Source organism: Bos javanicus, chromosome 10 (assembly GCF_032452875.1).
Source record: "Bos javanicus breed banteng chromosome 10, ARS-OSU_banteng_1.0, whole genome shotgun sequence".
Classification (NCBI taxonomy): domain Eukaryota; kingdom Metazoa; phylum Chordata; class Mammalia; order Artiodactyla; family Bovidae; genus Bos; species Bos javanicus.
Window position 1 is genome coordinate 32,396,661 of NC_083877.1, and position 23,620 is coordinate 32,420,280.

General features: G+C 39.4%; 1 protein-coding gene across 7 annotated transcripts in view; it reads right to left on the minus strand.

Annotated features, from left to right (window-relative positions):
* Nucleotides 1-23,620, minus strand: part of MEIS2 (Meis homeobox 2) — a 224,154-nt gene that overhangs the window by 196,441 nt on the left and 4,093 nt on the right. For all 7 annotated transcript variants that reach the window (XM_061430705.1, XM_061430703.1, XM_061430704.1 and 4 more), the window contains exons 3-7: nt 23,454-23,595; nt 22,688-22,738; nt 21,632-21,682; nt 20,687-20,836; nt 11,006-11,120 (exon numbers count right to left, since the gene is read on the minus strand). In XM_061430705.1, the coding sequence (XP_061286689.1) occupies nt 11,006-11,120; nt 20,687-20,836; nt 21,632-21,682; nt 22,688-22,738; nt 23,454-23,595 (509 nt within the window). The remainder of the gene's footprint in view (nt 1-11,005; nt 11,121-20,686; nt 20,837-21,631; nt 21,683-22,687; nt 22,739-23,453; nt 23,596-23,620) is intronic.

The window sequence follows — 23,620 nt, forward strand, 5'->3', positions numbered from 1 at the left end:
TGCTTAGTCACTCAGTCATGTTCAACTCTTTGCAATCCCATGGACTGCATCCTGCCAGGCACCTCTGTCCATGGGGATTCTCCAGGCAAGAATACTGGAGTGGGTTGCCATGCCCTCTTCCAGGGGATTGTCCCAACCCAGGGATCAAACCCAGGGCCTCCTGCTTTGCTGGAGGATCTCCTGCATTGCAGGTGGATTCTTTACCATTGGAATCATTAGGGAAGCCCGATGAGATGGTTATTGTTCCCATTTCACAGGTGAAGAAACTAACATTCAGAAAGATCATTGCTTAGAAGCTGCGGGGCAAGGATGAGTATTCAGAGCCATCTGCTTCCAAAGCTCCATCCTTTGTATACTCCACTCTCTCTAGGTCAACAAGCCTTCCTCCATCCATTCCCTAGCACTGAATATCTGCCTCACATAAGAGTTACCAGCATACTCGCCACGGTGCCCCCTACCTCACAAAAGATGGTAAGTTATTGAAGGCAGGGACCCTTGTAATGTTTGTATTTTTATTTCCAGAGTGCCTTGTTCAATGAATATCTGTGTGTACTGAATTTAAGCAACACAGACTCAGAAGAGGTCTTGAGAGATCAAGAGCTTCCTGCCTCCAGAAAAGTTTATGTACATCTCAGCTCTGGTGTGTGTCACTGAAGGACACTCAAGGGGTAGATTCCATAAGCTTTCAATAATCCATGAGTTATCAACTTTTCTCCATCATTCACATTTAGTACATGGAAATTTTGGCGGTTTTATTTCAGCAGGTGGCATTTGTTACAAATGTTAGCTCAAAGAAGAAATATGAAATTTTACACTCCTAGTCTGCTTTTGTAAATCTCCAAATTAAAAAAAGAAAAAAAAGAAGGCTTAGTTTTGAGGCCACAGTGACATCCCTAGCTGGCAGCAAGAGTTAAGGAATAAGCGTTTTGATTAAGCACAAATTCTACTGACTAAAGGGTAACAGCTTCATCTGGTGTGAATTATGAGTCTAAAAATAATTAGATACAGTAAAATATTCTTAACTGTATAATTCTCCTGAAAATTCTTTGCTGCTGCTGCTGCTGCTAAGTCGCTTCAGTCGTGTCCGACTCCATGCGACCCCATAGACAGCAGCCCACCAGGCTCCACCGTCCCTGGGATTCTCCAGGCAAGAACACTGGAGTGGGTTGCCATTTCCTTCTCCAATACATGAAAGTGAAAAGCGAAAGTGAAGTCGCTCAGGCATATCCAACTTTTAGCGACCCCATGGACTGCAGCCCACCAGGCTCCTCTGTCCATGGGATTTTCCAGGCAAGAGTACTGGAGTGGGGTGCCATCGCCTTTGTAATTCATCTCAGGAGAGGACAGGGTCTCAGCCTCTGTAATGATTATCCTTTATTATTCTACTTGTGATGTACAGAAATTCCAACAGAGATTCTAACTGATTAGATAATGGATAATGGAAGTTACTCTGTATTTACAAAATATATCTCACACTTCTGATAGTCATGCACCACCTTCAGTGTCCTATACCCAGACTGTGACAATCTGCCGTCCTCAGAATATCAGCTGTAAGGCCTGGTTATTCTCTTGCCAAACCAGGAAGAATAGTCTTTCCTCGTAAACAAAAGCAAGGAACAAAAAACATGATCTCACTACATAATAATCCTGTAAAATGAAGGAAATAAAAATGTTTCTGTTACACCTCTGATTTAAAACAAAACAAAAAAAGCAAAAACTAAAAAACTTGCAGTCTTTCTCTATGTTAAAATGCACAAAATAAAAAAGAAGACTCATGAATGTAAACATTAGATCCCTGGCGCTTGAATGTAAAAGATCATCTCATTCTGTCCTATTTTATAGGTGAGCAAAAGTCTGAAGAGATTAAGGGAGTCATCGAAGGCCACAGAGCTAATTAGAGTCAGTCAAGGACAGCAGAACAGGGGAATAAAGGAACTAATAGTTACTGGTTCCAGGCAATATTATGTGTTTAACACATAGATCTCACATGATACCATCTCCAGGACAACCTTAATGGTGAGCAGCTTCCCCCCACTTTGCAGATGGAGAAACTGAATCTAGCAGACATGGAGTAAAACTGGGATTTGAACCCATGTCTCTCTGCCTCCTGAGCCCGTGTCCTTCTCTGTGCAAGCCTAACCCCAGAGCACAGGCATCTTGACTCACTATCCAAGACTCTGGACAGAACCTCAAGCAGATGAAAAGGGGGCTCAATACAGGGTTTGCTTACATTGCCTAAAGTAAATTAAACCTGCTCAAAAGCAAATACAAGAAAACTAGAATGAATATGTAGGAAATCAACAGAAACATGTACAGCCTAAAAATTCAAGAATTCCTTCCAGTTTCTTTACCTGTATGTGAAGACCCCCAACTTCCCTCAAGAACAAGAAGTGCAAGCAAAATGAGTTCATCAGGGGAAACTATTTGCCACATTAAAGTTTCCCTTATTACATTACAAGACTTATATCCACACCCTTACCTTTGTATAGATAATATAGTGAAAAGAAATCCCATGTCCAAATTCTGACCATATGTATATAATTTAAGATACCATTAAATAACAAATAAGACAAATCCTATTTTAAGTATCATCTTAAAATACCATTAAAATAAGAATCCAAAATTTAAGATCCTACCTATAATAGTCCATTGACTTATTTAAGATAGTGTTGCATACAATAAAATTTTAGTAAAATAAAATAGGTTTATTATCTCTTAAGGATATAAGATGATTTTTTCAAATGTATCAATATGTTAAATATCCAGCTGATGAGTACAAAGTTTTGATTAAATTGTTTCTACCTTACAAAAACTGAAATCTGTGGATTTTGCTTACTGATTAAGAAAAGAACATTCTATTGCTAGATAGCTGAATAAGTAATAATTTCTGCCTTGGAAAAGCAAGGTGACAGACCAGGAACCAAATAATTATAACACAAAATGTGAATGATGCTATAATAGTGGTAGAGGGTGCCACTGGGGTGCAGAGAAGAGAACAATGGCTTATGTCCCAGGCAAATCAAGAAGGCTTCCTGGAGGAGATGACATTAGAATCAGAATTTCCCAGACAGAAGACAGAGGGACACACTTCCCTTAGGTCTCTCTCCAGTATTTCCCTTTTCAAGTTCTGGCTTTCTATCTGGCTAAGGGACCTTATTGCTACAGTAGAAGGGACATTAAAACGGTCAACTTTCATTTTAATGAGGAATTAGATTTTAGTGAAATCCCATAGTTGTCTTCTTGCTGGTCATTAGAAAGGGGGTGAATAGCCCAAGACTACTAAGGGATAAATTTGGTAGATAAAAATGGTTTATATTATTGTCTGCTGTGACATCAAAATATTTTCAAAGGCCAAATTAAAAACAAATGTCTACATAGGAAGATGAAAAAAAAAAGCTATTCTCCTACTACCCTACCCCACCCCAGATTTAAAACAGTAAGAATTTCAAGAACTTTTTGAGGGTAGAAATAAGAAGAAAAGAGAAAAGAGAGGAAAAATAACATGGCGTCGTTATAGACTATTCTTCCGAAGTAAAGGCAAGAAAGACAATGAAGGGAAAAAAACAGAACACGTGTATTACAACATATAGCACCATAAGGCTGTGTCTGATGCTCTGGAGGGCTTCAACAAGTACTGTTCAGCCAAAAATCAATTGAAAAATCAGCATGATAACAGAGCATGAGTTGCCCTATAATAGCCTTAAGACCCCCAAGGCTATGCAAGTCCCTTTCATCTGCCACACTGCACTGACTCCAGGGGACCCTCACTTCCCCTCCCTGAGTACTGTGCCCGGCTGTATTTCTAACCTACTGCCTTACCCGCCCTTAGAAATGGGAGCTGACGGGACTGAGGATGTTTTAAAGTGGTTCTGAAGAATTTTTTTTTTTCCTGATTTATTCTTTATGTTTTCTGGACATTTGCACTCAAATTCATCCTAGAATATCCTCTATTTCCACAATATTAAGTGGACAGGCATAATCTCTTGAATAAGCTAATAACGGTCTTGTATTTTGAATGCCTTAACTAACCTACATGAAACTGCCCCTTAATAAAAATCAGAGTTCAGGCTTATGCAAATGTGGCATGTAAGCAATTCACAGCATTGTTATAAATATACATATATAGTTCATTCCAAGATTTCATCTCAATATTTCTTCAATCACTTCCTCACAATGTCTGGTTTGTTCAATTTATATTTCTACTTGGCATTTGGTGCAAACCCCCAAAGATAAGATACATCTGTCCCTTAGTCACAAATCTTGGCATTTTTACCTTAACTCAATTGTGAAATGATTGGCTGAAAAATTACCTTGCAGGATTTCCTCATAATAAAGCATTTTATTTCCAAACTTTTGAATGTGACATGAGATGGACCAACTCAGGAGTGACATATTAAAGCTTAAGGAGGACATATAAATACCCTGATCCGTGTGAGGGAAGGAAAAGCTAATTGGAAGTCAGCTTCCCTGTGATTATCAGCTTGTTTATGGGGAGGAGGACGCCTCTGAATGGCACTGTAAATTCATCCCTGATTATGGCGTTAAAACCAGAGCTCATTTCCACAAGCTCCCCCAAAGCCCCCAGCCAATGCATTTTGTTTACTTACAAAGCGTTGTGCACTGTTTTCAGAGAATGACAGTTTCCCCTGCTTTGATTTTTCTCCATTTTCAAGAAAAATTAATCAGTTGAACAAGCCAGTTGTCAGATTTCACTTCCCTCATGGCAGAAAGCACACATATTCATTGTCTGCTATAAGAATAAATTTTAGTAATTTTTCCCCATGTCAATATGAATATTAGACTGACCCAATTAATATGAAACGCTTCTATGCTGCTGGAACAGACAGTGCTCCAGAAAGAGCCATTTGCACAACCTGTTCATGATTATGGGCCATAAGGACACAAAGATGGCACACACATTTGTGGACCATCTGAATTCTTATACGGGAAGGGGAGGGGGGAGAGGGAGCGGCATGACGTGAGCTTGACTGTCGTGGGTCATGTTTTTTAATCCGGAGTATTGGACATGTAACACAGCAACAAGAGCTGATCATTTTGTTTAATCACCTTTTGGATCTTTGCCAGATGGTCTCTATTGAGAGCGCTGCAAACAGAGAGAGATGAACTGCATCTAACACGCCACCAGAGCTTTCCCGTAAATGTCTGAGAACTGATTCCAACAAGAATTTAGTCTCAGAGCAGAAAGGGATACATTTAAAAACTATGTGCATTAACTATACTTTTCCCCATAGAATCCTCACTTGGCATGAATAATTTACCCACTCTTATGCTAATGGGATCATGAAAGTATCCCTCGTCTTTAGTGCAGCTATTCTCAGCTTTCAGTAATTACCCCACCCAGTGAAAATAACATGGCTTCTGCATTGAATGGCCGACTAGTACCTGACAATTAGAAAGATCATGGCTGACAATGGACTGGTCCAGAACCCAGACAGAGAACGCTTGTAGGCCAAAGAAAAGTACAAGCGCAAAGTAACGTTGGCCTTGGGCGGGAAAGGGGAGGAGGGGGGCGGATGCATGGGGTGGAAAGTAGAAGAAAAGAGGAAAAGAAACATTTTCTATTGTCAAGCTTTTCTTTCTCTGACTTACTATCAAGATTTTACTTAAGCAAAAATCTGTTCTTTACATTATTAAGTGTAAAGGCATTCACAACAAGATTCATTTTAAAGGAAAAAAAGAGACCATATCTAAGGAAAAAAACTAGAGTTATCTTTAAAGCACGTCTGCATTAAGAATTTACTTAATCGAAATTTTAAAAAATCTAAGTCATGGAAAAGCCCCTACATTTTGATTTTTGAACTGAAAAAAGATTACCAAACCAAAAAAAAAAAAAAAGAAGAAAAGAAAAGCTAAAAAGAAAACTCTCTTTCGACCTCTGTCCACAAAACTCCATGTTAGGTAGTTCACTGTGTAAAAATTATCAGGCTAAAACATCTGGGAAAGAAAGCTATGAAACAGCAGGGAACGTGGCTGGTTTATTGTTTATCTTTTGTTTATGAGGCAGTATTCAAGTTTAATTACTACTCTAAATTAAACTCTAACTGGCATCAGGAGACATCCCTTTACATGACTAAGTTAAAAAAAAAAAAATCTAGAAATCTCAACTCCGGGCTTTTCAAGTAAGTTGATACATATAGGAAGAAATTACTCAAAATTAACAGCAATTATAGAAAGCTTTTAAGCATTTATGGGCACCATTACATGCTCCTAGAGCATTTATTTATTAGAAGAGTTCAATTTTATTTCTAGCGGTTGCTATTCTAAAACGTCTTAAGAAAATCAACAGAAATTATTTGGATGTTTGCCGATGATTAAGGATAGTATTCCTTTTGATTTTATTTGGGGAGCCAAAAAAGTATGAAAATGCAACATAAATATTCTATAATACAACAGCTTATTCTGTGCCAATGTTCAATTCTCAATTACATTCTCAGTGAATTTTCTGATACAATTAGGAGGACAGGAAGGAAAAGAAATGTCACCATATTTATCATAACAGTAAGTGACCAGTTTTGGATGAACTTAGCTCTAGGAAAAATAAAAGTTAAAAGCAACTAGCAAAAGATTATGCCAGATGGCATCTGTCATATTGTATTTAGGGTTATTTTAAAGAGATTGCCGCCACTATGAAAACATTCCATTGACAGAGTTTTCCTAGACTGAATAAGAAATCCCAGTAGAACATATTCAGGACCCACTATAAGTGGGTTTGAGGGTTTCCCCCGTCTTTTAACTATGTAACTGGAATACTTGGTGGGGAAGAATACTATTTCATGCATTATATAATAATTCAACAGTGTAAGCCTGTGTTAGACTTTTGCTTACCTATAATCATTTACGTTAAATCTATAGTGGGTATTTTTAGATTTCAAAACCATGATTGCTAAATAATTGCATAATATCTAGTTATGGAATTTTAGTCTCATTGCCTGGATGATAGAGACATCAAAAGAGAGGTTTTGTAGGTGGCAGAGTTGAGGGGAACTATGCTGGTTTGTACAGCCCTGTGTCTTCAAAGATGAGAGATGCATAGATGCTTAAATACTAATGGATTTAGGTTAAACTGGGTCTGGCAACAGTATGGTTAACGTGCGTGTGGTGTGCAGTGTGAGCTCAGCAGTTACTGGGCCAACTGTCTCGGTATTTCTGGGAATCCTGCCTATTCACAGTGCAGGGATTGTTCAATTGCTGCAAAATGTACAAAATGAATTTTACAAAAATGAATTGTAAGGAAGGCCCCATTACAACGATTTTACAGCAAAGATGTCAACATCAATTTTTCTTTCATGCCTAGCTAATGATTAAAACAGCATATTCCATTTGCCTAAGACAATTTATTTCATATTGGCACATCAAAATATTGAAATACAAAGTTATCTTTACTCTGCCCTTTTTATTCACTGCTGCTGAACCCATACCATTGTTCAAATCCGGAAAAAATAAAACAAACTTGGCACGAAATACTTAAAACAAAGGCTCATCAATATTCTCCAATTTGTCAACATCTCAATTACAGCACTGGAAAAAATGTAAATTTCATGTGCTCTAAACACTGAGGGGTCTATTCTCCTGCCAATTCACATGCGTAACTCCCATCAGCGTTAATGGGAGTTACACAAACCCATCAATAATAATAATACTTTGTACATATATTGTGCCTTTCATCTAAGGCTCTCAAAGTGTTCCAGGAACAAGGGGGCTGCTTCCTAGTCTTTACTCTGGGCAAAACCCACAATGAAATACAAAGCAGCTTTTGACTCAGCAGGTACAGAATTAGGGACCCCACGCCTTATTATCAAGCCCCATTTTATTACTGATGGGAAGCCAGACACAAAGAAGGCCAGTTACTTCCCCAGAGACCCAGTCTGCACCCTAATTCTATCCCTGAAAAATAAAACAGACTTTTTTCTTCATTCTCATGTGACTAACAAGATAAACTCCATTTGGCTGCTTTTAGCCAAAGAAATCAGAGTGAATGAAAGTCTGGTTCATATTTATGTAGTTTACTGCTAGGCATGTGCTGTGTGAAAGAGACAGTAAAGTCAGGTTTCACATTTTATCGTTTGTTTTTTACAATATTTTAAAAATTTGATTTCCCCCCCTCCTTTGGGTTTGCTGTACAAACCCGGAGGAGGAAAAGATGACCTTTCACCTGTGTAACTGTAGCTCTTTCCCTATCAAGTCATAAAATAATGAGATATTTTTAGGTTCCAAAGTAAAGGTTCATATGAATCATTTTAGTAGAAATATTCCCCAAATCATAAAGCAACATAAATGCATGTATTGTTTTATAGCATATGGCTATTAAAGTTTAATTTAAAATGTGTATGAAAACATTGTCTTTAGTACAATTCATCCCTATTTTTTTTCTGTTTATCATAATTTGTTTTGAAACTGAATCGTTTTACAGTTTTCCATATGCCTGGTGTGCTAATAAATTCTGAATAAGCAAGAAAACTCTTTTCTAAACTAAAAATCTTGGTTCCCAATGAAGCATTTTAATACATTTAATATGGAGAACATAAATTTCCTTCTTAGGCTTTCCATTAAACGTCAACCCTAAGATTTAACCTGGGATAAGCATATGTGATTTCAGTCAATATCTCTGTTGACTTTGCCCTGAAGCAGATAATTAATCTTTCCCATAGAAAGCTACTCTGGACAATTTGGTGGGACAAAATATCTTGAAAACATATTTAAAAGGCTAATATGGGCACGAGTATGACAAAATACACTCAAGTCTGACCTTTGAAATGTAGAATCTTTGGTAAAATACAGAATATCTTTCAACCCGTGTTTCAGAGCCACTGATGTAGTCAGCCAGGTAGCAAATTCTCCATGCCCAGAGAGTCTCCATTTTCCAGGAATCAAAACGTTTTTTTTGTCCCTCACACTTTAATACAGTAAAATGACTGACTTCCTAGTACTCAAACACATAAGCTACCATGTCCATTCTTTAATCCCATGGAGATGTGATTAAAGGAACAAAATCCTATGGGGATCAAATCCTTCAACATGGCATCCGTGGGTGGGGCTAACCACAACATAGAGGTTCGTGTGTATGGTTTTTACGCAACTATATCGGTCTCAGTGCTTTTCTCTTCCCTAACAAAAACAAAAGCAAAAACAACAAGCCAGCAAAATTAACCAAAATGATAAAACTCAATGCCTTGGCCGTGGCCGCAACTGTTCAGCGTTCCAAACCCCAGGGTCATCCTTCCCTGCCTCCCCTTCTCCCTGGCCCTCTCCTGCCATCTCGCTGGCCATAACTCAACCAACCCAACTGAACCAGTCAGTTTTAAATTTCAGTTGGGACCTTGGTGACCTGTTAATGAATCTACAGAGAGGAGAAAAACTCACAGTGTTGAGTTATGCCTGGTGTTGCTAGCTGACTTGGAGTCAGAAATGCTTGAAGCGTTAACGTAATTGCAAGAATGTGAAAAATGAAGCGCTGGGCTCCTGAGCAAAGTGAAAGGTCAAAGCGAGCCTCACACACAACAAGTCTTTGGAAGATAGCCTCATTAGACCATTAAGTCTGCTTCTCCTTTCCCCTTCTCTTGTACCATGTTTAAGGTGTTTTGTTTTTATTAATAGATACATTTCCCCCTTTGTGGCACCATGATTTGGGGTGGTGGGAGGAGAGGAGTCTTAGAAAGCTTTTCAGATTTAAACACACTGAGAAGTCTTTCTCCAAGACACAGAAACACAATGAAAGCCACTGCATTACAGATTCACTGAATTTATATACATTTCATCTTCAAAATTCTTTATAGTTTCGTTTTCTTACATATAACCAAAGTGATCTAATAAAAAACAGTACAGAAAGCCTAAATAGATACAGTTCACCGGTTCTTCCACAATTTATCATCTGACAGTATTCATTTCTGTGTTAGTTGCAGCTTGCTTAAACTTAGATTCTAAGTTGGACCCATTCACAACTTAACAACATCCTAGAAGGGACACTTCTCTAAACTCTTCCAGAATACTAGGAATCCAAAATCCATGACCAGGAACTTGGAAATATAAAGGCACTCACCCTACATCAACCATCGTTTTTTAAATGGCATATATGACTACAGCTCAAGCTGTTAAACTGTCCTCCACTTGGAAGACTGTCTAATGCTTAAATATTGTGGCCATAAACACAGTCATAATAGAGATGAAATAGACCTAGGAGATCAGACACCATCTAATGTAAAATATTAAAAAGTAAAATCTATATACTTTCCTGGCCCACGTTCAATAATGCATCTTCTTTTAAATAATAATTTTAGCCATAGAAGAGTCAACCCTACCAATATATAATTGCTCTCTGTGCAATAGGTGAGCCTTAAATGGTAAAATTTATTTTAAATGACTCTAGGCTTCCTTGTCATCTGTAGTTGACGTCCCCCTTGCCTTTTGATTATTTGAATTTTTACAATTTGTGACAAAAGTCTCACCATGGCAGCTGAATAGAAATGGGGACAAATAATCTAAGAATTTCAAAATCCATCTTCCCAAAATACAATTCCATATAAAATTTGCATGGCGCTTTGGAACTAATAAGAACAGATTTTTGCATCATGTGTGCTTTACAGGCATCATTGCTTGATTATAGAAAACCCTTATAGTTGATTTACAAATAAAATATCCCATTTATAGTATAATTCAATCTACTGCATCACAGAAGCAAAGATCCGTCATTCTATTTGCTTACACCCAGGAGTAAAGAGTAGATAACCAAATTTGTCAAAGAATTGGCAGAACTAATCGATTGTTATTGTAATACTTGCTTAAAGACTAGACAACTCTTTTTGTTTTGTTTTGTTTTTGGTGAGTAATATAAGTTAAGGGAAGGAAATACTGTCTCCCTAAATAGCAGTCATTTATACTCCCTAACCTGCCACTCTCCTGTTTACAGTGAGGCTGATGTACCAATATAAAATACTGATGTTATTTCAGTCATGCCCACTTTGCACAAGGAAAATCCTTGACTTTTTACCTTGCTCACTGCTGTTGTCTCCACTCTGGGACGCATGGCCCCCACTGGAGGGCCCTGGGGTGCCTGCTGAATGGGTGGAAGTTGCATCATCATGGTCTCGCCAAGATGCAGGATTCTGATGTCAGGAGGCCCAGGAATTTTTCCACAGTTACCATTTCAGCCATAAATGACGAACCAAGGGGAAAGGTACAGAGAGAGGCAAAAAACATGTACATATTAGTATTTGTAGAACTAGGCATATATAGATGCCATGTTACAGTATGTTGTCTTTTCAGCAATAGGTACCGAAAGGAAAAAAAAAAGCACTAGAATCATGATGAAGTGATAGTTATGTCAGTGTACATATTTGTTAAAACCAATTGAAACAGATGCCTTAAAATGGATGCATTTTATTATATACAAATTATACTTCAATAAAGTGAATTTTTTTAAGTTAGAAAAAAAAAGCCTCCTTAAAAATCTAAAAGTTTGCTCTTTAATTAATTATGCCACACTCTTCCAAGAAATAGGTCCCAATGTTCTTGGATACCAAACACTTCAGAGTATTAACACATCTATAAAACTCAACAACTCCCTTAAAAATTCAGATTGGAGAATGTATGGGACAGCCCTTCACATCAAATGCATTGCCCTAAAAAGGCCTGAATTAACTCTCAAAATCATTGTCCACTGATTATATCATTAACAAAGACAATAATATTAATCATTGCATCAATACCTTCCTTGCTATTTAATGTGCGCAAACGACAATCAGAAAATGAAACAACTATGAACTGTGATCCACCTAATCAACTGCAGAGGACTTCCTTTAGTGCTGCATGGAAGGTTTAAAGTCACAGAGCAATGCTTTTTCCTGAAAGAACTGCTCATTTTAAAGGACGTGTAAGGTAAGCCGAGAGTTATAGTTCATGCTACTTTGCTGAGTGTATTCTTCTTCTGTTCCTCCTCCCCTTTCCTGATCAGTCCCAATACCCTGCTGTCGCTTAAAGGAAAACAGGAATTCTAATGTACAGGAAGGACTTTATCAGCACCACATGAAGGCAGGCAAGAGATGGAATTTCCTCTGGCAGAAACAGAGAGTAGGAACAGCATATGAAACAGACCAGCCTTAAGGTCAGAGTTGTACACTTGTCACCTGTATGCGATAACTTCGACTAAGCCCACAGATCTACTGGCAAGCAAATCTGTTGGGGGTGGGGGTGGGGGTGCAGTACTTTGAGAGCAAAATAAAAAGCCCCGTCAGTCTCTCAAAGTACACTATTTCTTCTTACAAGAATTGGTAACTAAGGACTCAGACTGACATGTCTATAGGCAACATTCTAACATCTTACCACTTGAAGACAATCTTGCCGTGTTGTCATTATATATACTTTATCCAGAAAAAAAGGTGAGTCTATCATTTTCTCAACCTTAACCCTATGATGTACAAATAGAACATAAAACTTCACCAAAACAAAGTCAAGAAACCAAAGAGAGAAAAAATAAGGAACTATTATCATTTGGAACAGCAACAACAAAAAAAATCTGTTTGCCTCTATAGATCTGTCTCAAACCACTGTAAATTAATATTTAGCATTTTTGATAGATGGTGAAATGTCCCAAAGTTCTAGAGACTAATAACATCTCTATCAAACAATGCTGTTGGCACCGCTGTCAGGCAAGCCACTGATTCAAAGGCAAAACCTTAAGCAGAAACTTTGTGACTGTAAGTACTGCACATATATATATATATATCTAAAGTAAAGATACAGTTTTGAAAGTATTGATAGATTTGGGAACAAAGTTGAACAGAATAAAATGAAAACCAAGGTTCTGCTGCCTGTATGAAGACAAAGTCATGCCTGTGATTTTTGTATCTAAGTTCGAAACTCTTCCAATAGTTTTTAGCTAAAAGCAAACAGAATGCAGGGGCTCTTCAAGCTTTGCAGACTCTTCGAGTCAGCTGTTTGCTGGACGGTAATCAGATAAAGAGCTAGAAGAATTACAAGAAAAATAAAAAAACAATAGCATGGCATGAGTTAAGTCTTGCAACAACACTGGCTAGAGCCTTCTTTTAGAAACTGCAATAATAGTCACCTAAGCTAAACTTTTCAGTTAAACTTTGTATCACTAAAACAGCAAGTGATGTGAATTTTATGCACTGCATGCTTTTTATTAAGCTGGTGGCTATAAAAGCTCCTTACCCCTCATGAAAATTACAATAACTAACTACTAACACCTCAACTATGTTTTAAGGCAAATGTCATCTAACAGCTATTTTATAATCATTCAAATGAAGCCCCAGTGAGTCTTTCTGTTTGGACATGAGAGTGATTTCAAGGGATCACTCAGAAGGACTTCTTGCAATGGAAAGCACTGTCTTGTCCCCATCAGTCAAACTTGTACTGAGTTTTAAAGTCAGGCCTCACAAGTTTATAACTCAGTTGATTTCCTTCCCTGGTTTTTTGGAGGAGGCGGTCTCTAAACTAAAGGGGTGAGAAATAAGCCACATAAGCAAATAATACTTTTAGAGCAGCTAGTTCCTCCAAATCAGTTGGGTCTTGGGTTTTCAGCTCAGTCCTGAAGTTTACTCAAGCTCACTTTTACTATCTAACCCACCATGCCCCTGTTTCTTCCCCCTTACCTTCCTCACATCCTCAAAGATGCTGTCCTACAAGTGTCCCAATCTCCATAGTGTGTTTCAAGTATTATGATCTACTTTGCAAGACTGACACAAACTAGTACCAGGATATTCATCTAACTTGGAAGTAGGAAAAACAGCTGAATCCCTCTGGGGTTTGAAAGCTGAAGAGTTACCCCAAAGTTGTCTGTATTCAGCTACATCACAGTGACGTGATCACGTACAAACATAAATACTGATAATCTGGTCAATAAAAATTGCTACCTCCTTGATCACAAAACATTGGAAGCAACATGGATAGCTACAATACAGTCCTTTACACATAAGATTGGTTTGTTCTTAGACTGAAGTATTTGTTTGTATCACAACTCCTTTCTTCTTCTTTCCCCTCCCTAGATAGTTTCCAAGTTTACATCCTTCAAGAATAACTGCTTGGCTTTCTGCCAAATTATATGCAGAAGTTTAGTGAATCTTGAAACCGAAGTGGCATATGAAAGCATGTAAAACACGTGACATACTTAGAAAAATAAAGAGAAACGCTGTGTGTGTGTGTGGGGGGGGGCGGGTGAGGAATCAGGTAGGTGCATTCCACAGTCTATGTCCTGCTCCTCAGCCCCAGGTATCATGAAGACATTCGAGGGCAAGGAAGAGACATGTTTCTATTCCCAGGGGCTTTCATAATTAGGAGTCAAATACACGACTCTTCTTGCTCTTACGTAATTGCATTAAAGAGCAGTGTTAGCAGGAGAAAAGCAGTGAATACTGAGTGGAGCACAATGGAAGGAGATGGAAAATAGATACAAGAAGCTAGGTCTCCAGGGGCAGTATTTTCTATTTGCTGGGCTACAGACTCACAGCTGATAATGCAAGTTGTAATTAATATAAAAGCAGGAGACAAGATGGGGAGAGCTTGTAGTAGCGGGGCCACAAGAGATCACTCTGCAGCTCTCCTCTGTTTCTCATTTACACACAGCTCTCCCTAGAAAACACAATTCTGCCGGTGTTTCCTCCCTTGAAAGTTAAAAAAAAAAAAAATTGATTTAGCACCATCATTGAATTTTGCTAAATCTAGGAAAGAGCATAGAGCGGACAGGCATCTCTGGGCAGAAAAAGCAAATCCTCCATGCACCTCTTTTGTTGAGGCTGCAGAGATGGTGGACATTATAATGTTTTACACCAGTTTGGCACTTCTGGGGGAGACCTGCTGATAGGATACTATTTAATAATTCCCAGCGAACTGGTAGTATTTCCCTGTTGAAATGATTCCACCTAGCTCATGGTTCTTCCGTTGAAAAAGCAATGAAATAAAATGTGTAAGTGTTTCTGAATAAACACAAAACTGAATGGGGAAGTGAAAAGTATTAGGTTTCCAGGAGTTAAAAAAAGAAGCCACACCACACACAAGTTCGACCTCAGATCATCTGAAACTCATCTTAGACTCCAGATGAAGAGGTGATGCAATGGATGTGGTGTAGGAGAAAGAACCCTAGATTGGAATTAAGACTCGAGGGTGCCACCTCCAACTGTCACATGACCTCAGGTGATGCACTTCATTTCCCTGGAACGTGTTTCCTTTCTCTCTTTAAAATTAAGAAGTCAGGCAAAATAATCCCTAAGGTCACTTCCACTTCTTATTTCTATTATTAAAAAAATACTTTAAGCATTTGATTTTCTAGAACCCACAAAACTAAAACACAATATAGAACACCAAGCCAAAAATAACACAAGAACTTGGAAAATACTGTAAAGTAATTCAGAATATGTGTTTGTAGGTAGAAAGTAAGAATAAACCTAAAGATATTTAATCAGCACATGGAGCATGCAAAACTAATTTGACTAGAGATGTTCAAATGACAAAGTCAAGATATGCTCGCATCAGTACACATAATTAATGTAACTTACAGATTTCCTACGACTTTAAGAGGTTTTCACATCTTAACAGTTAACATTGAGCAAAAATCATTTTTAAAAATAAGAGGAAGACTCCTATCATGAGGTAGTCAAACCTACAAAAGTTCTAGACGTTAATTGTGCAATCTGAAAAAAATGTTGGAATTTCAATTTCGTTATTCCAAAGTTGACATAAGAACTCAGGAGAACTGTGCGTGCTTTCAGAAGGTGGACTCACTCTTTAAAAATGTAAATAGAACTGGGGTCTTTCCCTCATCTCCCTGCTTCCACCCTCTATTAAGTTTTGAGAATTAATATGTGAGCAACTTTCATGGAAATGGCAAACACTCTTTGCAAATGATTCCTCCTCTGATGGAGCAACTTTTAGAGAATATAGAAATTTCTTATACTATTAGTGTACTATCACATTATAAAATGTCTCCTGTAATTCTGAAATGGGATAATGTATAGAATGTTAAGCCTGAAAAAAAAATGAGAAAATGAATTTTTAAAATATCAAACTTTTCATCTGATAGTGGATATCTGTTGTTGTCAAGTTCACCTTTGTTTAATTCCATCTCATTGCAGTTACTCTGAAAGCATACTCCAACTGCACAACCTACATGATTTCACTAACGTAATTATTCTCGATGGGAAATTAACAGAAAAGCCATCAACCACCAGAAACTACACAACAACAACAGAAAACTCATGCCCCTGGCCCCTGGCCAGGTCTCCTTGGGTTGATGGACAGGGCTCAGAGGTGGAACCTTCCTGAAACAGGTCCTCCAAGAACTTGGATAACATACCGTGAGGTCTAATCTTACACCAGAACATAAGAAATTATCTGATAAAATAAATCATTCATATTATTAATGTTATTTTCACATCCCAATGTCTCCTCTTTTATATTCTTAGACCAATCACTTAGACTGCTCTCTCTCCTCACTGCCCATTCCCTGCTGATTTTTCAGACACTCGCCTGTATTCTGTCAGGAACAAGGTTCAGGGGATTCTCCCCTTTGGCTTAACTCAGTTTTTAAAAACTGTGTAGACGTAAATAAATTTGACATATTCAGAGATGTGAAAGAAAACAACAGCATATCTTCACTTAAATTACAGCTTTCAAAATAAAAATTTAAATAATTTTTCTTTTATTACTTAGCTTATCAGAGCCAGTCAATTTTTAGGCACCTGCCATTAATTTTCAGTAGATACAATTTTATTTTCTTCCCTATACTTAATGCATCCAAAAAACAAATACAATGCAATTTCTTAAGCACTTTATAGAAACAACTATATAACTATGTACCTTCAGGCCAATAGAGCTTAGGTCAGAGAATGTATTTCAGAAACAAATAAAATTCATTTATCTAAACTTGATCTAAAGATATGTAATATCTTTATATGTAAATAGAAAGATATATTTCATTTGTCTGCACTTGATCTAAAGACTTGATGTAAAATTATGTAAAGTAGATAATGTGGACATCACCTATTATTCAGAAACACTACAGACTAGGAAAAGCATGATCATGCCACAACAGTTTTCAAGTTGAAACTTTTTTTCAAGAAGTGGTTTGTTGACAAGTTTATTTTTAAAAATAAATAAATTTGAATGTCTAGGAAACTTAACAAGAACTGCAGATGGAAAATGGAGTTCTATTTCTTTTCACCATTATATTTTTCTCCCCAGTATTCCAAAGAATACTATAACAGTTACAGGTAGCTGTTTCCTACCTATAACAATTACTCTTATATGATAATAAAAGTATAAGATGAAATCTTTATATTAAAAATATTAGCAAGCATTCACTATGGATCTCCTAAACATGATAAAATTATAGCCCATGTTGCAACTTTTATTTTCTATTCAATTCCAAACTTTTTTTATTAGTATGCCCATCATGTAAGTGTCAATGGGAAACGAACAAATGAATTGAATGTATGGAAGGTAATTATGTTGGTCTTCCATTCATGCATCTATGTTACATCAGATTATTTATAGAATATTATAGAATGTGAAATCAACATGACAACAACCTTGTTCACTAGGCAAGAGCATGTAAAACTCATTTTTAAAAGTTGGCCCAAAATACTTGCTTTTGAGATATTTATATCAATTAATTTTATATATTTCTATTTTTAAAAATTTTATTAAGAAAATCAAAAGCTATTTTGGTGCCTAATACTTTGCTCCTGACGCTTCTGTCTTTGCTTCCCACTACTTAGAATCACACACTTATTCTTTCTTTTCTCTTTCATTCTCTCTCTCCCTGCTTGCTCCTTCCTTAAACACATACACATACACCCTCACACAAAGTAGCTTGATACCACTTAATAAGGATAGAGGTGTATGTGTTTTGGGGGTGTCAAACAGCTGTCACAAACTGTCACCTCCAGAAGAGAAACCTTGGCACACAACAAATTAAACTACACTTCTTTTTTAGCTGTCATTATTCATAGCCAATAAGTTGAAATGTTCTCAGCATTTCATGTGCAAATAAAACCACAAGGAAGCCAGTAGATCAGAATAGTGGGCCAGCAGATAAAAAAGAGAAAACAACACGCTGTCTCGGTCCTTCTGAAGTGGCTCATCATCACCCCTGCACCAGCATGCACCAAATGAGATCCAGCCTGGGGCAATGTATTAAATATGCATATCAAAGCAAATGAAAAAGTAAACCTGGAGATTCAAATTGGATACATTTACATGCTGAGAATGTCCCACTCATACCGCTTTTCAGGTAGTGGGTCTGAGGAGGTATGTTCACTTTTTTGCGTCTGGGGGGAGTTGAGGGAGGAGGAATAGCCTGCAGAAAAGGCTGAACATAAGAGGATCACTCTGTAGGGGAAGACTTGGGAAAGAATACATTCCATACACTTAAGGTGCCAAAGTACCAAAAAGGGTAAAAAAAAACTCTCCAAGGTTTTCTCTCATCTCCTACATAAAATTCAAATCTGTGGCAAACTTCACCATTTCCCACTCGGATTGCTGGTGGAACAAATTATTGCTTCCTTTGCAAACAAATAGCAGGGGGGCTAAAGTAAAAATGTTATAGTTCAGACTCTAGGAAATAAAAGGCTTTAAATTATGATGCCCAATGAGGTGGTAAGCCCTCATGGGTTCAAAATAAATCAGTTGTCATATTTACTTGATTGGGGGCCTCTAAGAGAGGCAACAAATGTTACAGTTGATTCTTTTATTCAAAGATGATGACTGTTGCATTATTAAAGCACTATCTTCTTAGGTATAACTTCTTTCCTGAGTATAATTTAATATTCCAAATAGTACCATAAACTGGCATTGTTGATCAGCCAATTCTATAAACAGCCTAGTCTATCCTATCTCTTCTATATAAACATCAGCATGCTCTAGTTCCATATATCCACTTGAAAAAACAATTCCAAGAAACTATTCTAGAAAACCAAATAGTCAAGACCCCTAGAAATGACACGAGAAAAGCTTTTGCTGCAGAAAACTGTGAACTTTTCATCCTACAAACCATGTAACTAGACGCCTTCCCAGTTCCCCCAGTTGTGCAAAATGTACATGAATTTAGAAACAGGAAGCAATGAAAATAAACAAGTAAATGACAACAACAAATACTTTGAAGGCAGTGTCATGCCCTGCCGACCACAACCACACAGCATATAGCTACCTATCAGCAAATGAACTTGCCATAGCTGCTTGTTGCACCCACCTGACTTCAGTGAATACACTTAATATACAAAAGAGCTCCCCAACATTTCCCTCCCAGTGATGGAGAAAGCCAAGAGTAAAGACAGGCATGGGAGCCTTCAACACCACAGTATTTATTCTGTCTCAGAACTGGACATCGGTACTGATGTTTTCTTTTTTTTTTTTAATTGAAACTTTCGTCCTTAGGCTATATGGCTTTCCATAGAGCACAAAAGCTACTCATTAAAATCTGTGACTGTATATTTTCAAAACTTTTGGAGAAGGAGGGGGAGAAACTTATTCTCCAGGTATCTCAACTCATTCCTCTTACCACCTAGGAGTGGGGGGTGATGGTGGTGATACAAACTACCTTCAAGCCTCGACGCCCATTTAACTCCACGGAGTGCTAAATTAATATTTCAGCCATCAAGTTAGTAGACTATAGCCTATATCATTCAGGTTGTGAGTTCAATTGACTGTAATCTATGGACACCCTGTCCCCCACCCCCAGGCTTGAGTTCCTATAAATAAACTGCTGTTCACACCCACTCTTTAACCTCTCCACTCTTGCCTTTCCTACCAGCTTCAATCTTTCCTCTCTTTGCTTCTTTTTCAAATTTTCAGTCTCACTACATATGCTTTTTTTTTTAAGCATCAGACTCACTAGATCAGTTCCAAAATAGGATTAAAAACAGAGAGAATAGAAAGAAATCTCCGTTCCTGGCCTGACACACATGGGTCCCTCCTGACTATACTCTCCGTTCTCATCCACCTACTCTTTTAAGTGTTAAAATTCAACCACTAACCTATGTTTACTCAATCACAATTCCCTTCAGCTTTCTGTAATACATTGTTAATATTTGTTTCATCAAGGTTACTGTCTTTTATTACCAAGATGCTTCAGGCACTTGGCATTAAGTTCATACACTGACAATAAGTTTCTATACAGCATAAGCTCAGAAAACTAGAATGGGTTCACTCCTTTTATTTCAAATGCAATGCAAGATTGGCAATAATTCTCAGAATTGCCATCTCTGCGAGAAACTGAGAAATCAGTCCTTGCTCCCCAATTTTCTCCCATCCTGTCCAGTTAACTTTCCTGCCTCCTTCTCTCCCTGCTGCACTGATTACAGAGTTGAGAAAGCAGAAAAGGCAGCGGTCACCGTATCAAGCAGACAATTTGCTAACACTCAAGTTACCAAATCCAGGAAACTTTACACATTAGAAGCACAAATCACTCTATCAATTTGCTGTTTTTTTTTTTTTTTTTTAATTCTCAACATAAATAAGGAAGGGGTCCAAGAAAAGGGAAATACAGATGAAAGGTGTGGAAGAAGTAGTGAGAAAGGGAGGGAAAGACTCCCAGAGAGACCAGATTTTTTATTTTAAAAAATAAAACTCAAGTCAGTGGAGCTAGAGGTTACAACAAAATTTTCAAAACTGCTGTGCCCAGTAGTCTTAAAAGAATGCCAAAAGCTCACAGACTTACATGGTCAGCGAGATTTGTGGAGGAGCCCGAAAGTTCTTCGTGATCCGACTTGGAGCTGCCGTCTCTTTCATCAATGACGAGGTCTATAGGCATTTTCCCCTTCAAACAGCTAATGTACCGGTGGCAGAAGTTATCACACAGTTCATGGACCTAGAAGGAGGGTCATGGTGGAGGGTTCAGCTTGTATTGTTGTTGTTGTTGTCATGGTTTTGTTTCATTTTTTTAAGGGGAAAAAATACCAGGTTGCAAGGTTTCATTTGGAAAGAGTAACAGTGCCATGTCTTCCAAACTAACTCTAATTAATGGGTGTAATAGTTGAAGGCAAGGAAACAATAGAGCAATTGTTGTAGCAGATATTATTCTCCAGAGACTTCCCTGAGCAACAAGTTACAATAAAGGGAACAGAAACAGGACTGGAAATAACTGGGTTCAGGCTGGGACTCCTTGGGGGGAAAATCCGATTTGATGATAACATCAAAATGTAAGGATGAAGGAACTGGGAACAGTATTAGCATTTGCGATTCAATAAGCTAGGAATTTTGTATGTTTCCAGGAGAAAATGATTGAGCTGCAGAGCAATGTAAAGACACCCTAGCCAGAATGATTCCCTCTGCTAGCACCTAATGCATGCCCTGGGCCTAATAGAGACGCAAGCAAGCTGAATGTCCAGTAACACAAATGGTTTGCTGCATTTCAAAATAATCCTGAATGCCTGGGGAAAAAAGGGGGGGTGGGGGGAGGCGGCTACTTTAAAAGGCAGGGCTGTCTTAATTCACCCATCCTCCGAGCCCCTGGGTTTGAAGAGCAATTTGAGGGAAGGACAAGGTAACAAGTTGCTCAAAATCTCTCCAGGTGCTCAGACTGGAGGTTTGTTAAAAACACTCCCAACTCCACCAGGAGAGGGAAGTGACTAAATCAAAGTGGGGAGTGTCGTTTCCTGCTTACCTTTTCTAACTCCAAAAGGTGAAACCTTAGTACTTGTATTGCTTGTATCATCTGGAAGAAAAGTTTTTAGAGTGTGGAGTTAAGGCTCTGTGACTGCTGCCACTCGGAGATTCCTAGTGGGGGGATGGTGAGGGGATTGGGTTGAGGAGAAGACGCAGGCAAGTGGCCAGGCAAAACCCACACATCAAGAAATCGTCAGGAAAACCAAGTGATTACTGATCATCTCTGCCTCATTGGCTACGGGGTGGGAATCTGACTCAACCTATGCCAAGGCATTTAATATCTTTGCTCCTCACGTGTACTGAGCTATCTGCAAGGGCTGTCTTTCTAAGGACAGGCCTTTCTCCTCCTGAGTCCTCTTTAACTGTCCCCTCTCTCGACCTCAGGCCAACTTAAAAAAAAAAAAAAAGACGAAGAAAAAGAAGAAGAGAGAAAGAAAGGAAGAAAAAAAAGTCGTTTCTCTAGAGAGAGAAAGCTTTTTAGAACAGCACACCCTGCGAAATCCCTCCTTACTAAAGAAGGAAATACTCCAGATGAATGGCGAGGCAGGGCCTTTGAAAGCGGATTTAAGTACTTTTAATATTGAAATTGTGCAAATTAGCAAAAGAATCGCACCTAAAAGTGGCCTGCGCTGGTCTGCCCCTCGCCCCCCTTCCCCGCCCACCTCCCGGCCCGCCCTCCGCGGCGCAGGCGGTTACTTCCTTCGGGTAAGCTGCCCCGGGCTCGGCCGCCTGCCCCGGCAAACAGAGGAAATAACTCACTTCTCGTCGCCTAGCTCCCGGGGCCGAGACCTGGGGCGCATCCCCTGCTCTAGCGCTCGGCGCCGCGTCCCCGCTCGCTGCCTCCCCGGGGCTCCGCGCGCCCTGACGTCCAACCCGCCCCTCACTGCCAGCTCCCCGGCGGGGGCGCTAAGCTGTTCCCTTCCTCCCCGTCGCTCTGGAGCTTCAAAAAGAGGGCTCTGCTCAAACTCCCCAGAACTCCGTGGGGGAAAAGCGGGTGCTTCTGAGCAGGGGAGGGGGCCCAGGTTGGGGACAGGCGAGCCACAGTGAGCCTTACCAAATTGTCCAGCTCTGGATTTGAGGAAAAAAGTGGCTTTTCGGCGCGAACCTATAGGAAGCAGGGGAAAGTCAGCATGAATTATCACTCCATTTTAAAAGGAAAAAAAACCCCTTGTCACCGACTAAACTGTCCTGTGCGAGTGGGGATGGCAGAGGGGCAGTGGCGGAGAAAAGAGGAGCTTTGATAAAATACACGAAAAAAAAAAAAAAAAACCAGTAGGGACGGTTGAAAAGGAATCTGGACCTTCGGATCCTGGCCCCATGAAGGGGTACCTGGAACCACCGAGTTGGAGCCGAGATCTCAGGGCTGTTCTCTGGGCCCGGGAACCCGCTTATCCTGCCGTCCACGGGGCTGTGTTTTGCAGCCTCCCTCACCTCCGCGCCGGCGCCGACAGCCCCGAGAGGCGCCCAGCTTCCTTCCCTCCCGGGCACTCTCGGGGGCCCTCAAAGCCCCTATCCCCAATTCTTGTTCAAGTAGCTGCAGGCGGGGGAAAAGGCCAAGCCCCAGATTAGGAGCAGGTCAACTTTAATTCGAGGGTCGAGCCCCTGTATTCCTGGCTGGGGGGAAAAACAAACACCCATATTTATCTCCTCTTCCAATTCGCCTCCAGGCTCAAGGATGGGGAGGAGGCGCAGAGCGCGGACTGGGCCTGAGGAACAGATCGGGTGTCCCAGCCTCTTCCTCCTCTTTCAAGAAACGCTCGAGGAAAGGGGAGGGGGGAGTGAGGGGCTGCAAGAGGGCTAGTGGGTCAAGAAGGTTGGACCTGCTTGGCGAAGACCGCGATGTCCTCGTTGAAAGAGTCGGAGGAGCAGACGTCTCCGCCGGCCACTCCGGGTTCCCGCGGAGTGCAGGTCGCCAGCTCGCACTTCTCAAAGACCAGAGCTAACAGAGGAAACAACGGGTGCCTAACGGGCAGCGCCACGCAGAGAC